The following is a 16,705-nucleotide window of genomic DNA, read 5'->3' as shown; positions in this document are numbered from 1 at the left end:
AACCCACAGGGGCTGCTGAGACCCTGGGGCTGCCTCCTGACCCACACTAATGCCCTTCTCCATTCTGCTGGGGGAAAAAAATCATGGCTGGTGGTGTGATAGTTCCAGTTTTCCAAAATCAGTCACATGAGAACATCTGATGGTATTTTCAGGTGCACGTTGCTCCTGGGGGCTTTTGAAACAGGCTTTTTTCCTCCCTGGTTCTTTGGGTGCTGAAAGAGATGAGAAAAAGAGAGCAAAGAAAAAGGGGTAAAGCAGGGAGGAAGATGCCTTTTGGGAAAGGTTGTTGGGGTATCCCTTCCATTCTTCCACAAGGAAAGGATTGTTGGAGACACCTGAGCAGCTTCAATGCAAATGACAGAATTACTGTGTGAACTCTGGGACAAAACAGCAGCCAAATATATATGATGATATGATATGATATGATGATATTATATGGCATTAGATTGCATAGAGGACAGTAGATTACATGTGAGTGTAGTACAGTATACTACGAGGGGAGGAGAGGAGAGGAGAGGAGAGGAGGGAGAGGAGAGAGAGGGGAGGGGAGAGAAGGGAGAGAAGAGGGAAGAGAGACAAGAGAAGAGGAGAGGGAGAGAGGACAGGAGAGGACAGGAGAGGGGGCAGGGGGGGAGCCAAGAGGGGAGGACAGGAGAGGAGACGGGAGGGAGGACAGGGAGGGGAGGACAGGGGAGAGGGGAGGACGAGGGAGAGGAGAGGAGAGGAGAGGAGAGGAGAGGAGAGGAGAGGAGAGGAGGAGGAGAGGAGAGGAGAGGAGAGGAGAGGAGAGGAGAGGAGAGGGAGAGGAGAGGAGAGGAGAGGAGAGGGAGAGGAGAGGAGAGGAGAGGAGAGGAGAGGAGGAGGAGAGGAAGAGAGAGAGGAGGAGGAGAGGAGAGGAGGACAGGACAGGACAGGAAAGGACAGGAGAGGAAAGGACAGGACAGGAGAGGACAGGAGAGGACAGGAGAGGACAGAGGAGAGGAGAGGAGAGGAGCAGGAGAGGAGAGGAGAGGAGAGGAGAGGAGAGCAGAGAGAGCAGAGCAGAGAGAGCAGAGGAGAGGCAGAGCAGAGCAGAGACAGAGCAGAGCAGAGGAGAGGAGATGAGATGAGAGGAGATTAGTGAGTAGGAGAGTGAGAGGAGATGAGAGTAGAGGATAGGAGAGTATAGTATAGTAGAGTATATTATAGTATAGTATGAGTATTATAGTATATATATTATATTATAGTATATTATATTAGTATTATATATATATATATATTATATTATATATCATATTATATTATATTATCCCATGACAGTTCATTACATTATCTTGTATATGATATTGTGTTATATGATATTCAAGACATAATACTAATGCTATTCTGTTACCTTCCCTTATGTTATGTTACACTTTGCTGTTTCAGTAAAAGATTTCTGTGGCTCAAGCCTGCTGTTACTCATCCTTTCTTTTGCACTGACTGTCTCAGTCTGAGCCCTGAACTCTCCTGCAGGAGCTCACAAGGAATGCCAGCAGAGCCTCTCAGCTCTCTGCCAGGTGAGAGGGGTGGGAGGAATGATGTGTTTGGAAGAGGGGAGTGTGCAGGAGGGGAACAGAGGGTGTGGGAGCAGGGTTTTCCAATAATCATAGAATCATTTAGGTTGGAACACACCTTCAAAACCATCTGGTCCAACCCTCACCCCAGCACTGCCATGTCCACCACAGTGATCCTCAACTTCCACATCCATGTGTGTTTTAAATATTTCCAGGGATGGTGATTCCACCCCTGTCCTGAGCAGCCTGCTCCAGTGCCTGGTTACCCAGGAGAAGAAATCAGCCCTCACCTGGCTGCACCCTCCTGTCAGGGAGCTGTAGAGAGTGAGAACTTCTCCCCTGAGCCTCCTTCTCTCCAGGCTGAGCTCCTCCAGACTCTTCCCCAGCTCCGTTCCCTTCTCTGGACACACTCCTGTGCTTCAATTTCCTTCTCATAGTGAGGGGCCCAAAACTGAACCCAGGATTCAAGTTGTGGCCTCACCACTGACAAATTCAGGGGGATGGCCACTGCCCTGTCCTGCTGACCCCACTCTTTGTGGTACAGCCTGGCAGTATTTAAGTTACCTACCTCAGCACCAGCCTAGGAAAACCCTCAATAAGTGCAGGTGTGGCTGTGGCTGGCAGGGCTTCTCCAGAGCTGCAAGAGCAGCAGGACAGGGCAGCCAGTCTTTGCTGTGTTGATGGTACCTATTTTAGCTTTAATTTTGTATATAAACTGATTTTTTTATTCTTTATTTCTATTTTTTATTCACATTTTTTATTCTTGTGCCCCTAGTTTAGGGTGACCAGTCCTGTCTCATCAGAAACTTAAAGCTCTTCTGGAGTCATCTGGGCCTTTGGACAAATCACTACTGCTCTGAAGAGATTAAAAAAATCCCTTTAGAACAAAGTTCACTTTAAAAATCAAGTTTGCAGCCCCTTATTTCGGTCATCTCTCAACCACTAAATGTGCTTTAATTTCTTCTTCTTTTTTTTTTTTTTTTTTTTTTTTTTTTTTTTAATTTGGTAAAAATATCGAGTGGGAAATTAGTTTGACCACTAGATGGCACAAACTGCTCAAATATACTGCCCAAAAGAGCCCAAAAAGCTGAAAACTCTCAAACTAAACATTATATTGGAAAAACAAGTGCTGAGGATGCTCAGAGCCCTAACCATCAGTTTAGCTGAACCTCTCGAGGATTTTCTACAGGATCTCAGTAGGATGTTTTGTGCTAGGTGTCCTTTGGGCTGTTCCATGAGTTGTCCTCTCATGGCTGGGATTCCTCTGGAAGGAAGTTTTACTGCACTGTCTGCCCTGAACCACCTGAATTAGTGCTGGGCAGGGCCTGTCCCTCAGAATAATTGAATTTTGCTGGTTTGGCTTGCACCTGGGGAGAAATGTCACAGTTTCTGTGTCTGATGAGGTGTCCAGCATCCTCTTCTCATATTGCATTTCCTATCTGGAAATTTCCAGTGACCCAGGTAAGATCAGGGTGTACCTGCAAGGAACAGACTTGGTGTGACTGCCCTGACATTAATCCCACCACACTCCAGCCATTCTGGGAAATTACAGATATGGATGCACAGCAGTGCCCCAGACACAGTCAGACACTCCTAGAACCAAGGCCCTTTGGCAGAGAATTTGGGTGATTTTCATCAGAATAACACCAGATTTGGAAGCTTTGAAATGCTCTGCTGGGCCATGGTGCACGCAGCTAATGGCAGCAGGGAGACCAGCAGACAATGGGACCCCAGAAAATGCCTTTCTACTCTTCTCTGCCCTCATGGAACCCTGCCTGGAGGGCTTCATCCAGGTTTGGAGCCTTCAACATGACAAAAACGTGTTGGAGCAGGTCTAGAGGAGGCCACAAAGATGTTCTGGGGGCTGGAGAACCTCTGCTATGGAGACAGGCTGGGAGAGCTGGGGGTGTTCAGCCTGGAGAAGAAAAGGCTCTGGAGACACTTTATTGCAGCCTTTCAGTACTTACAAGGAGCTTATAAAAAACAGGGATTCTGATTTTTCCTGGACACTTCATGACAGGACAAGGGGTAGCAGTTTTAAACTAAAAGAGAAGATGTTTAGGTTAGATATTAGACAGAAATTCTTTTTGCAGACGATGGTGTGACACTGGAACAGGCTGCCCAGAGAAGATGTGGATGCCCCATCCCTGGAAGTGTGCAAGTCCAGGTTGGAGCAACCTGGTGGCATCCCTGCTTATGGCAGGGGGGTTGGAACTAGATTATTTTTATGCTCCCTTCCAACCCAGAGCATTCTATGATTCTTTCAGGAACACAGGCACCTCTCAGTAGTGTCAGAATTGGAGACCAGCAGATCACATCCAGATGTTTCAGAGGAGATTGCTTAGATTAAGACCTAAAGGAAAATATGGAATGCAATTCCCTGAACTTCATGGTAATTAATTTTACCTCTGGACATTTCTATATGACTACACCTGTGTAACCCTTTGGGATTCTTGCCAATTTCTTGGTCCAATTGCTGGCTTTGAATGCCACTAAGTGGTACAGTTTGTTGGTGCTTTGGGTACATTTAGTTGCTGTTTCAGACACTTCTGTTTGGGCATTTAGCCCTGCATGAGGTCACCAAGGTGCTCATGTTTGTGTGTCAACACAGAGAGACCCCTTGATATAAAATGATCTGTTCCAGGTGAAATGTGTGTGAGAGCTCAGCTGTTGGATCATGCCCCTCTCTCTGCTGCCTCTGCTCAAGCTGGCTGCAGGCACATCAGGAAATTTAATTTGCTGAGCCCCCATCCAAGGAACAGCTGCTCTTCTTGCTAAGTCTGCAGAAGTCAGCACTGAACATGCCTGATGTGAGCACACCTGAGTAATTGCTTGTCCTGGACTCCAGCAGCATCCCCAGCACAGTGCCTGCCACGTTCACACCCCACACCAGGAGAATGTATTCCCAGGAGGAGGAAGAGGGGATAATGTGAACAATCAAGACCCCAGGCTCAATGTTCACTCAGCAAGCCTGACTGCATCTGAACCACATTAAAACACACCTTACCCACGTGCTGTGTCCTTAGGTGCCCTTGCTGAGGGGAGCACAGGCAGAACTGGCTGTTCCTAATCCCTTTAGGAAGGGCAGTGCTTTTCCCAGCCCACTCTCTCATGCCTGTTGGTTATCCTGTACCTGCTGGAGGATCCTGTTCTGCCACGAATACCCTCCTTTCACCAGGTGTGCTTAGGCTCAGCTTTATTGCAACATCTTTGCAGAGTCTCACTGCTCTGACACACCTGGCCCTCAGATGCCCACCTGGGCAGTGGGAGATGCAGAGTGGCCAAATGCTGCAGCTGGTGAGATGTGGATGGCATTCCAAATGCCTCCTGACTGTGCAATGGTCATTCCAAACTGGCAAACCTCTCCCCTTCCTGACCAGAAACTACTGTTACCCCCAGGGCTAGCAGGCTGCTTTTGCCTTGCTTTTACAGAGGTGTTTTGATTCCCTTGAGGTTTTCCAGAACAGGAGGAAAATCATGCTATTTGTATTGGTTTGGATGCCTGTTTTCAGCATTTCTAAACATCCACTGCAGGACTTTAACACATCTGTGTCCCCAGGGTAGTGAAACAGAGCAGGTTGAGACCACTCTAATGTCAGTAGTGAGAGCACAGGAGGCTACAGTCCTATTTCCCATGCTGCTCCCATGCACTTCTCTGTCTGAGCTAGGCAAGACATATGGGATTTACTGGCAACAGATGAAAAATACTTAAAACCATCCTCTTGGTGTGTTGTTAAACCAGGTCTCAGCCTGAACCATCGCAGTGTCTTCACTGATTCCCAAATGGATGGTTAAGACCTCTTCCCCTGCACTTTGAAATGGAGAGGAGCTGAAGAAAATCATTCAATTTTTTTTTGGCAGGGATCAAATCAGTACAGGAACCACTTGGGCTGTCTCTGGGGGCCTGAAGTGTCCTGTCCCAGCCTCCCTCCAGCTTTCTCTTCCCCTCCACATCAGGCTTCCATCATTCCCTGCAGTGCTGCCCAGTTCTGCAGCTCCCATTGAGGTGTGGCCACCACAGGAGCTTTGTAGCTGCCAGGGGTCCCAGTGGGAAAAGGACTGGACAGGTTTTTGGTTCCTTCCCTCCTGCTGGCAATGCCAGCAGGGCCTCGTGTGTGTACATAGTGTCACCTCAGCCTCAGTTTGAGACATACATTTGCTAATAACTGAGTTCCAAAGATGCTGACGAGGACCTCCCCTTTGCTCCATCTCCAGCTGCCTTCTTCCCTTCTGAAAGGAGAGCATCTCAAAAACATTTGTGAGATCTCTTCCTTTGGAGGACACAAAGCTTCAGAAAGGCCAGAGAGACATTGAGCATTGACAGGGAAGGGAAGATTTGGGAAGAGAAGAGAGGAAGAGAAGAAGAGAGAAGAGAAGAGAAGAGAAGAGAAGAGAAGAGAAGAGCAGAGGAGAGGAGAGGAGAGGAGAGGAGAGGAGAGAAGAGAGAAGAGAGAAGAGAGAAGAGAGAAGAGAAGAGAAGAGAAGAGAAGAGAAGAGAAGAGAAGAGAAGACCCAAACAAAACCCAAACCAACCAAACAAAAAAACAACAACAAAGCAAAAAGAGGAAGTTTGTGTCAGCTTGTTTGGAAGTTACTGTTGTCATAGAAAAACAAGGTAGCAAACACGCCTGATTTGGGGTGAGGTGAGCTCCAGAATGCCCGGAGGTGAGCGCCGCCAGGTCGGTGCCAGCTGGCAGAGTCCTGCCCTGGAATGTCCCTGGCAGCTGGCAGGCAGAATCCAGCCTGTCCCACCAGAGTCCACCTTCACCTGGGGCCTTTGGGGAACGGAAGGAAGGGCAGGAGGTCGCCCCAGGTTTGTCTGGCTGAGAAACACAGTCTGGATGGCAAGAGGGTGGTGGAATTAAGTGCCTTCGTGGTCGGTGGCTGCCAAGGTGAGGGTGCGAGGGAGTCCTGCCCTGCCCAGCCCTGGGGGCAGCTTTTCTGAACCAGCCAGGGCTCCCCAGAGGGCGAGTAAGAGAAGCTTTCCCTTCTCAGAGGGTGGAACCAGAGGGTTTTGCCAAGAAGAACTTGGGGGTCTGGTACCTGGGATGAGAGCTGATGGCATCTTCCCATTGTCATAACCATGTAATGAGGCTGATGCTGGAAAATAAAAGAGCACGTTCCCCACCGTTGGTGGTTTGTACACAGCCCCCGGCCGGCGATCGGCTTTACCAGCCCTTAGGAAAGCCCCAGCCTTGCAGCCTCTCCCGGGCTTGTGCTCCCTAAGGTAAGAGACCCTGGGGCACCATCCTGGCCCTTCCTCGGCACCCAGCCAGCTGTAGGAACTGTCCCCTCAGCGTCCCCCTCGCTGAGAGGGGCTGAAAGTGCCGAAATGACAAGTGGCAGCACCTCGGGGGACAAGACGGGGCTGAGGAAGAGCGCGGCGGGCACGGCTGAGGGATGCGAGTCCTGCAGGGACTCCCTGCAGCACAGGAGGCGTGCAAAAGGGGCCGGTCCCGGGCTGGGCAGGAGGAGGAGGAAGAGGAGGAGGAGGAGGAGAGGGTGGGTCGCTCGCTCGCTGTGTCTCCTGTCAGGCTCGGCAGGCTGACGGCGGGCAGGAGCCCCGGCGCTCCCGGGCACCATGATCCTGTGGCTGTGCCTCTGCTGGGGCTTCTCCCGCTCGGCGGCACAGCCCGACTCCGAGCTGATGGCCAGGTACCTGGAGGAGCAGCTGCTGGCCGACTACAGCATCGTGGAGCAGGTAGGTTTGGAGGCGGAGCTGGTTCGGGAGCATCAGGTGGCCGCGGCTGGCTTGTCATCTCTTCGGCAGCTGTATTGGCAAGCGGGGCAGGATGGTAAAAATGCCTTTATTCCACCTGTCCGTGCGGCTGAGCTGTGTGCGAGGTGCTGCAGCCAGCATGGGGTTGTGCTGGAGGTGCTAACCCAGGAGATCACCCTGGAGATGACCCTGCCCTGCTGGGGCTGCTGCCCCGGGAGGGCTCGGTCTGACCCCCATCCATCCCCAGGCTGTGCTAACCAGGCTTTTCACAGGCACAGGGGAGCTAACGCCGTGTCCTGGCCACGCTCCAGTCTGAGTAATCCCGAGTATTTCAAGCTCGGGGGATAGATTTTTCTGCCGATGGTTTTACTGTACTTGTTTTTTAACTCGTGCTGGATGAAACAAAGCACATGAATTTCAGCTTCTAAAAGGTCTCTTGACAATGAAAGGAAAAAAATTCTGCAAGTGAGGGCTATTATGTTGTGTTGTTGTGTGGCTTAGATTTTCTAAGGAAATGGGGCTGAAAGAGCAATGAACTTTTTGCAAGAGTTTGGGTGGTGTTTTGGGAGGCTGTGATCTATTTCAAGTGGAAAGTGTCCCTGCCCATTGCAGAGGGGCTGGAACTAGATGATCTTTAATGTTCCTTCCAATCCAAACCACTCAGATTCTATAAAAGAGGGTTTCAGGTCTGTGCTCACATCTATCAGGTCCATAAGAGATATCATGTGTGACTTTGGGTCACTTAGGGCATCAGTGACCTAAATTTGATCAGATCTGAGAGGCTCTGTAGCACCTGAGGTACAATGCAGGAACTATGGAATACCTGTGACTTGCTGGAGGTCAGGTGGGATAATCCAGTTGGGCTAAAATGTCAGTATTTGTCTGTATTTGCCATCTTCTGCCATGCAGCAGGTGGGAAGAGAGAGACTCTTCACAAATATCTGTATCTATCCCTCCAAGAATAGAAGGAATCTGTCTCCAGAAGCATCCACATCTCTCCCCTATGGAGACACCAAAAACTTTGTTTTCAATCCCAATTGCTATGGATGCATATTCCTTTTTGGGGAATTCAGCCACAAACCAACACTGTCCAAGTGGGAGAGAGTATCTCCACCACTGCCAGTGGAATGGTACCTGGGACCACTCACCTGCTTTAGGGGGAAAATCAGTTGCACAGCTCAAAGAACTGGCTCACGGTGCTGGAGTCACCTGGCTGATGTTGCTTGAGGCACATGAGGGTGTTTTCACAGGAGCTGTGCTGCTGCCAGGTCAGTGGCAGCAGTTACTTCCACCAGAAAAGCAGGGATGTGTGAATAGCTGTGGTGATCTGGGACAGCTAGACCTGGAAGAGGACATCTGTGTGTCCTCCCTGAACACCTGAGCAAGGCTGAGGACAGGCAGGTGATGCCCTAGATTGAGACACTGCCCTGGAAACAAATCCACTGCACAGCTTATATCCCATACCCTGTGCTGGGACTAACAGATGGCACTGAGTTACGGGGCCACTACTAGCAATTATCTGGCTTTAACGAGGGTGTTGGAAAGCTTCAAAGCTAAAAGTTGATGGTAATTTGGAAATGGTTCCATTAGATGATGCCAGTGAAGCTGTCTGACTGGAACAGTCCAATGGACTGGCAACAAACCCTGCAGCAGTGTTCTGGCAGTGGTCATGAAGTCCTAGAAAACAAGACACTGCTATCTGGTGATCCTTAGCTCCTCACTGACTGTCCCCAAGACTTTAGAAGGTGGTTCTTGAAGTCACACAGAGCCTTCTTATGCAATTCAGCAAGCAAACAAAATGGGTTTTGGTGGGGAAAGATAAAAATAGGGACCAAGTTTCCAGTTTCACTGATTAGTCTTTGAAAACCCCTGTGACCAGAACAACGGGTGGATTTGTTCCAAAAGGTAAACCTTCAGTAAAAAAATACTGAGGGCTATTGATCTCTCATCCCTGCCTCTGCTCCAAGCAGGGCAAATTTCACACCCATTTATCTGCCTTGTTTTGAAGAACCTGCAGTGAGGGAGACTCTGCAGCCTCTCACAGCAGGCTCCTGAGGGGCTTTACTTGTCTGAGATAATAGACCCAGGCAGAAAGTTTCTTGCAAAACTTAAGGTGCAAACGATTCTCCTCTCCCTCTCCTCTCCTCTCCCCCAAGGGAGCTTTTTCCCCTTGGTTCTAATTTCACAAGATGTTGGCTAAAATGATGCAGAAGGAAATAGTAAAGATTCTCGTGGATGAAAGTTTAATTTCCCCGTTGGGCATTCCTGAGCTTTTCAATGCACAATATAAACAGACATAAAATCATCTCTTTGGCAAGGGTTGCTGCTATTTCAGAGTAAATAAACTGAAAGGGCAAACCAGGTAAAACATTCTTCTTCTCTCTGGGGTTCCACTGACATTTTTAGATGGCACTTGGCTTCCCTCATTGACAAAAGACTTGCTTTGGGGAGGGACTTGATTTGGAGATGTTGTTGAGCAACCATGTGAGAAGAAGTCAGAGGAGTTGATGACAAGGGTGAGACAGTGAGCACAATTGCACTGTCATAGGTGAAGCCCTTTGTTTCATAATAATGTCTGTGGCTGAATTTAAATATCTTTATTCCTGTTTTGCACATAACCAGTGCTTTTCTGTCACTGCACAATAAATACACAGTAGCTGTGGAGAGTATTTAGACAACTGTATTTAGATCTGCTCTTAGAGAGCAGATACTCTTATACTCTACTCTTTAGAGTATTTAGATCTGTTCTTGAGATAATATTCATGCAGCTGAAGCTGTAGCATTAATTTAAACTAGTTATAGAACCATAGAATGATTTGGGTTGGAGGGGATCTAAAAGAGCACCCAGTCCCCACCCCTTGCCACAAGCAGGGACATCTTCCACTAGAACAGGCTGCTCAAAACCCCTTCCAGCCTGGCCTTCAGTACTTCCAGGGATGTTCTTAGCATCCAGGGCCAGGGCTAAAGTCTGACCTTCCTGCCATCATGTGCCATTCACATTTTTTGGAAAAATCCCTTTGCCCAGGATTTTTCTCCTGGGAAGCTGAGAAGCCTCAGAGAAAAAGGAAAACAATAATTATCTCATTTGCTTCTCCTGTGTTGTGCTCATGTGGAATGTGTTTGGAGGTTGTTTACCCACAGGTGTTTGTTTCATTGCATTCTGCTGTGAGTTGTTTTCATTCTTTGGCCAATCAGGGCCAAGCTGTGTTGGGACTCTGGAAAGAGTCAGGAGTTTTCATTATTATCTTTTTAGCAGTATGTATTTCTGTATTCTTTAGTATAGTTTAGCATAGCATTCTTTAATATAACATAGTATCATAAAATAATAAATTAGCCTTCTGAGAACATGGAGTCAGATTCATCAGTTCTTTCCTCTGTCTGGGGAACCCTGCAAACACAATAGCCATCATACAGAGGGTCCCTTGCCAAGCACCACTGGCCAAACACCCAGCAGCTCCTTGCTGAGACAGCCACATTCCACTGCTGAGCTTTGATCAGTGGGTCTGTTAATACAGAAGAGACTCAGGTTTTAATTTTAACCAGAGGAGCATTTGAACCTGGCCATGGGTGATCAGCCCTGTGTCTGGGATTACACAAGTGGCATGTCTGCTGTAAGCTGAACAAAACCCACTCACTCCCTTCACTCTTTGCAGGTTGCTCGCCGAGTCCCAAGACAGGCCAAATTCCTGCAGAGGCTGGTATGTATCACACCCTGTCTTTGTTCTACCTCATGGGAGCTATCCAGTGTAGCTGGATATGTGGATATGGATATGTGTGTGTCTGTGTGCATCCCTGCTGGGGTACCAGCTATTGGTTTCTCTGGGTGTGGATTGGAGGCACTGGAGATGGCAGTTCATGTTCAGACTCAGGTGTTTATTATTTCTGATCACTAAAACAGTCTCATCACTGTGAGTTCAGCAGCTTTTATTAGAGGGCACAAAATGCCCAACAATCTCTTCTTCCAAGGTCTTTTAAGACTGAACTATCCAATTAAGAACTGACACCTGGATTATTTTCCCTTTTAACCCAATAACTGATCCCACAGAGCTGCAATGGGGACTTTCCTGCCCAATTACAAAATGCCACCCAAACCCATGGAGAAGGAGGAAGAAGCAGCATGAAGAAGAAACCCTGGATGACACCCTGTGCCCTCCACCTTGCTTCCATCCACAACACACTAAAAATCCCAAACCCTCAATTTCTCACCCAGTGACACACCTGCACTGCTCTCTATAATCTATTTCACACTTTTGTGGATCCCAGTCCATCTTTAAGTTTGGGCAACTTTCTCCATGGATGAGGGTCAAAGTCAGTGCTCCCCTGGGGGTCAGGGCACCCCAGAGCAGATGGAGGAATATTCCCAGTGCCCAGGGATGAACTATTTGATGGTAGAGTGAGATTCTGAAAAAAGAAAACTTCATTTTGATCAATGCAACAGGTACAGGTTCTTCTAATATTTCCCAATCCATCTTCTCAAGCCCAGATTTGGAGGAAGAACATCTAATGTTACCAACCTTAATGGCACAGGGAATTAGCCTGATGAGGGAGTCTGCTTTGGAATTTGAAGATCTCTGTCATTCTCTGACAAAATCTCCTGGAGAAAGGAAGAAAACAAGGAAGCCAAAATCCAGCACAGAAATCTAAAATTTAGATGCAGAGAGGCAGCTAGTAGAATTGCTGTCCATGGCCAGTTATCTTTCTGGCTTTTCTGGGGGAAACTCATGAGTTCCACCAGAAGTGGCAGAACTCATTTCACACACTGAGCAGCCATCACCTAAACAGCTTCTGGTCCCCTTCATCTTTGACAAATTGGAATCAGCAGCCTAGAGAGAAACTCTCAGGCTTATTACCAGAGTATTACTCCTAATCTGAGAGACAGTCAATTTTTTTTGATGAAAGTAATTGATAAAGGCAAAAGTACTGAATGGATTTCATATACTCAGCTCTTTTTACTGTTCTTCCCAATATTTAATGTAAATGAGCATAAAATAATTTGTTTGGTGAGAAAATCTCAGCTGCCAGTTCATCATCATGACCAGGACACCTCCACAAAGCATCCAGCCAACATGCCTCATGGCAGTGTGCTAATCTGCTGCCTTGGCATTCCCTCACTTAATTTTTAATAGGGATGACAAGTCATGGTAATAATAACATTAAACAAATTGTTTGCTTTGCTTTTTTTCCCTTTGAGCTGTCTCTTATCCTCTGAAGGCTGTCTTGGTTTAAAAAGTCAGGTGTCTGCTAAGGAAGGCAGGAGCCTTCCTTGAAATAGAAAATGTAAACCCCCTCCCTCTGAATTGTTATAATTTTGAAATTAAGGGGCTCTCAGGCAAAGATATAGGAGTAGGAATAACAGTTCTTTAATAGGAAAATTAAAAATACAAATGCAATAGTAGAAAAAAGAAACCAACCCACTGCTAGAGTGAGAGGAGGAGCTGAGCCCCTGTGTGTCAGGGTGGTGGCACAGTCCCATCCCAGGGGGGCTCAGGGTGGTGGCACAGTCCCATCCCAGGGGGGCTCAGGGTGGTGGCACAGTCCCATCCCAGGGAGGCTCAGGGTGGTGGCACAGTCCCATCCCAGGGAGGCTCAGGCTGGTGGCACAGTCCCATCCCAGGGGGCTCAGGGTGGTGGCACAGTCCCATCCCAGGGAGGCTCAGGCTGGTGGCACAGTCCCATCCCAGGGGGGCTCAGCCCTCCTGCAGTGCCAGCTGTGGTTCTGCTGGAGCAGGGATCCTTGCACAAGGGGGGAGTTTTCCTCTGCAGCTCCAGGGCTGCTGGAGATGGGCCTGCTCTCCCTCTGGGAATGCAGGGCAGCAGAAAGCTGCTCCTCTGGGAATGCAGTGGGCAAAGGCTGCTGGGCTGTTCCCAGGGCAGATTGGATCCAGGTAGGAATGCTTGGCTCCTCCCCTGGGCAGAGCATCTCCCCATGGGATGGTGGAATTTGATCAGCCCTGCAGGGACACTCAGGGCCATGGACAGAAGAGATCTCCTGGAGGGAGGATGGGCTGTGGGAGAGATAACCCAGGAACAGAGATAACTGCCCAGCTCTAATTGAATAGAATGCACACCCTCATTTCCAACCTAAGGCAAGGCCTCAACAAAAAGTGCAGAAAACATTAGTGCAGCTGTAAGTCAGAGCACCAGGCACTGATGGATTGTGCAAGAGCTCCAGGGAATGCTGCACAGGAATCACAGAGTAGAACTCGGGCTGCCTGCCCAGCCTGACCAAGTAATCTGTTTGGAAATGGCCTGTGCCCCAACATTTACATTTTCTATATACAGGGAATTGCAGATCCCTTCCAGGGATGGGAGGGTGAACCAATTCTTTCATCCTCAGCTCTGTGTGATGCCCTTACTCGTGTTTGATTTTCCCAACAGCAACTCCCACCCACCAGGAAGAGGGAGGGATGTTGAATGTCTTTTTTTGTTGTGCTTTTTTGCCATTCCTCAGATTGTAAGGATGTCAGAACTGGAGCTTGTTCAGTGGGATAGAGGTATTTTCCCCATCCCTGGAAGTGTCCAAGGCCAGGTTGGACCAGGCTTGGAACAACTTGGTTTAGTGGAAAGTATTCCTGCTCATGGCAGGGGTGAGAACTGGATGGGCCCTAAGGTCTCTTCCAGCCCAATCCATTCTGTGATTTTATAACAGAGATCAGCCGAAGCTAGCAAGGAGGGTTTTTAGCAAAAAAACCCTAAGTGACTTTTTTGCAGATAAAATACCACTGAGCTGCGGAACTTGCAGCAGGATGTTGTGGATGCTAAATGTTTACATGGATTCAAAAAGCAGCTGTGCAAAGTAATAGAAGTGAAATCCATAGAATACAAATACAGCACAAAAATACCACCCTTGACCCTGGAGTTCCTTCAGCCACAAATTACTGAAAACTGAGAATATTTCAGGGTAGCATCAGTGCAGGTTGGACTGATTTTACACTCTCCTCTAAGCGTGTGCTGTTGGTCTCTGCCAGTGACAGGCTACAGGGTTAGAACTGTTTTTTTCTCACCCAACACAACCATTCTCCTGCTGTTGTCATAACAAAGGCAAGCTCATGCTCTCTGTCACATTTGAAAGACTTCCTGAGCTCCTGTGAATCCATCAGTGCATTCTCAGTGTCAGGCAGGTCACTGCAGAGCCACTTGTATCTCAAGTGAAAGGCAAAGGGCTTGATCCTCTTTTGCTGCTCATCTGTCAGCTACATATAAACCCACAGTTTTTTATGAGCTGCAGCACGTGGGGGTGAATGCAGAAGGTCTGACACCAAAGAATTTTCTGTAGTTTTCAATTCTTTCTATAATTGTGTTATTAAATCCTCTGTCTACCTTGCTATGCCACAGGCAATCAGTATCATGGAAGTCTGAATGAAGCATCAGCTCGTTATATCTGAAAACATTCCTACAACCCTATTTCAATCAAAACTCCCCATCTTCTCCACCTTAGGATAATGAGACTGGGAAGCCATGCCCATGTATCAGGGAAGGTCATGAGAACAGCAGGATCTAGTTCTAATTAAAAGCAGTTAATTAAGCAGTGGTCTAAGGGTGAAGCATTAGGTCTGTGCAGGGGTGTTCTAGCCTAGATCCACAGATCCATTGCAATGATCTGCCTAAAATTAAAGTTAAAGATATCTATCATGACTAGGTTCATCTGAGACACATTATCAGTCTTTCCAAGTGGAGGCAGGCAGGGCTTTATGCCAAGTCTGTTGGTAGATCTCGTTAGATCTTCCAGTGGATCCTCATTCTTCCATTTGCCTGGAATTCACAAGCCCAGCAGCTTGGTTAGCTGGATGCTCAGTTACTCCTGATGCCATCAGCTACTGCAGAAATGTTCTTGTTTCATACACAGACAAACACTTGCTCCCTTTCTGAAGCTGTTTGCCAAAATTATTTTTGTTCTGAAAGAAAGCCTGGACATGCAGCTGAAGAGCCTGTTCTTGTCCTCACAACTCTTACGTGACTGTGAGCTGCTACCAACCTCAGTAGGAAGAGTCTCACTGTATTTGGCTCAGTGGGGTTGCTCTGTATTTACAGTGCATTTTACCCTCTATCTCCCTTCTGCTTTTGAGGGTTTGGTCTTTGATTGTGTAAGTCAATGCACAGATTTTTCTTTTTCAAGGGCTGCTTACAGTTAAGTATACTGAAGTATTCCAGGAAGAAAACATTTGAGCTCCATGGAGATGTTGCTGTCATAAAACACATTAGTCTGGAGAAATGCTCCAACTCAGGACTTGTGCACGAAAACACATTCCCAAGAATCAGAAATTGGCTTTCAGCTTCCATTGCTACATCATGTGTCATTCACTGCTGTCTCTGCTGCTTCTCTGCTGGAAGGAGTCCAGTGTGGGTTAAAAGCTTAAAATATTTTGCTTGAGATGTCACACTGTCAATGTTTTTTATTAAGTCTCTTCATCCATTGGTTCAGACTTCCAGGATGGATTCTCAGCAGAGGAAGACTCAGTTGACTCCATTGACAGCAGTTTCTCTGTTTACATAACTCAGGATGTGACTGGATGAATTTGAAGGTGCTTCTTCATAAATGGTGATGTCAGTCTTTTAAGAAATCTTCCATCTGCTCTTGTGCACAGTGCACAGAGCAGGGTCTGTGACACAGTTCTGGATCCCATGGGGACATCTTTTGGGCTTCTCTTGCCAGGCCACAAGGGAATAATCCTGATCCTCTCACACAGTCAGAGTTGAAGGCTTCAGTTTAGGATGCAGATGGATTTTGTCAGGGTGTTTCACAACTTAAAGGCTGGCATGAGCACTGCTCTCAGACCTTTTCCAAGCACTGGACAATGTCTGTGGCCTCTGTGCATGAACAAAGGCACATTCCTGATTTACTGTTTGCAGCTCACCTGAAATTTTGAGGACAAGGCCACCTTGCCTGCTGTTGTCAGGAAGTCTAATAGCCATTGCATGGGAGCTTCTAGTCCATATTAAATCCTAAACCCATTGAAGCACTGAAGGGCTGAGTTATCCACCTGCTTGTTTAGGGGTGACCTTTTTGATTCCCACAGGAAACCAGGCCTCGGATGTCTGAGTTCCACGTGAGGTCCACGATCATCTCCCGCTATGCCTTCACCACCGTGTCCTGCACCATGGTCAACAGCGGCTCCGAGGCACGGGAAGCTGTGTTTGAGATGCAGATCCCAGCTGCAGCTTTCATCTCCAACTTTACCATGTAAGTAAGTGTCGGGACCCAGGACATCCCTCTGGCTGCCCTGGAAGACTCAAGATCCTTCCAGGGGGCTCAGAGACCTTGGCACAGAGCCCAAGGCCCCTGTGACTCTGATTATGACCCATGGGAAAAATTACCAACCTTATATGAGGATCTGCAAGCCACGAAAGTTTACATAGAATGATAGTTTGTCATGGGGTGAAGAACAGATTTTTGAGGTTTTTAGAATGGGGGCTCGGGGTCCCAAGATGGAGGGATTTGGGCATACCCTGT

The 16,705-nt window shown here is 47.8% G+C and overlaps 1 protein-coding gene across 1 annotated transcript in view; it reads left to right on the top strand.

Annotated features, from left to right (window-relative positions):
• Positions 1–7,025: 7,025 nt before the first annotated feature.
• The window catches only part of ITIH5 (inter-alpha-trypsin inhibitor heavy chain 5), a 44,160-nt gene continuing 34,480 nt past the window's right edge, over positions 7,026–16,705 (top strand). The window contains 3 exon segments of the mRNA XM_018910399.3: positions 7,026–7,236; positions 10,908–10,952; positions 16,272–16,435. Coding sequence (XP_018765944.3) covers positions 7,117–7,236; positions 10,908–10,952; positions 16,272–16,435 — 329 coding nt within the window. The 5' untranslated portion in view covers positions 7,026–7,116.

Source organism: Serinus canaria, chromosome 1A (assembly GCF_022539315.1).
Source record: "Serinus canaria isolate serCan28SL12 chromosome 1A, serCan2020, whole genome shotgun sequence".
NCBI classification, from domain to species: Eukaryota; Metazoa; Chordata; class Aves; order Passeriformes; family Fringillidae; genus Serinus; species Serinus canaria.
The sequence above is the reverse complement of the archived record's forward strand: the minus strand, read 5'-3'. Positions and strand labels throughout refer to the sequence as shown.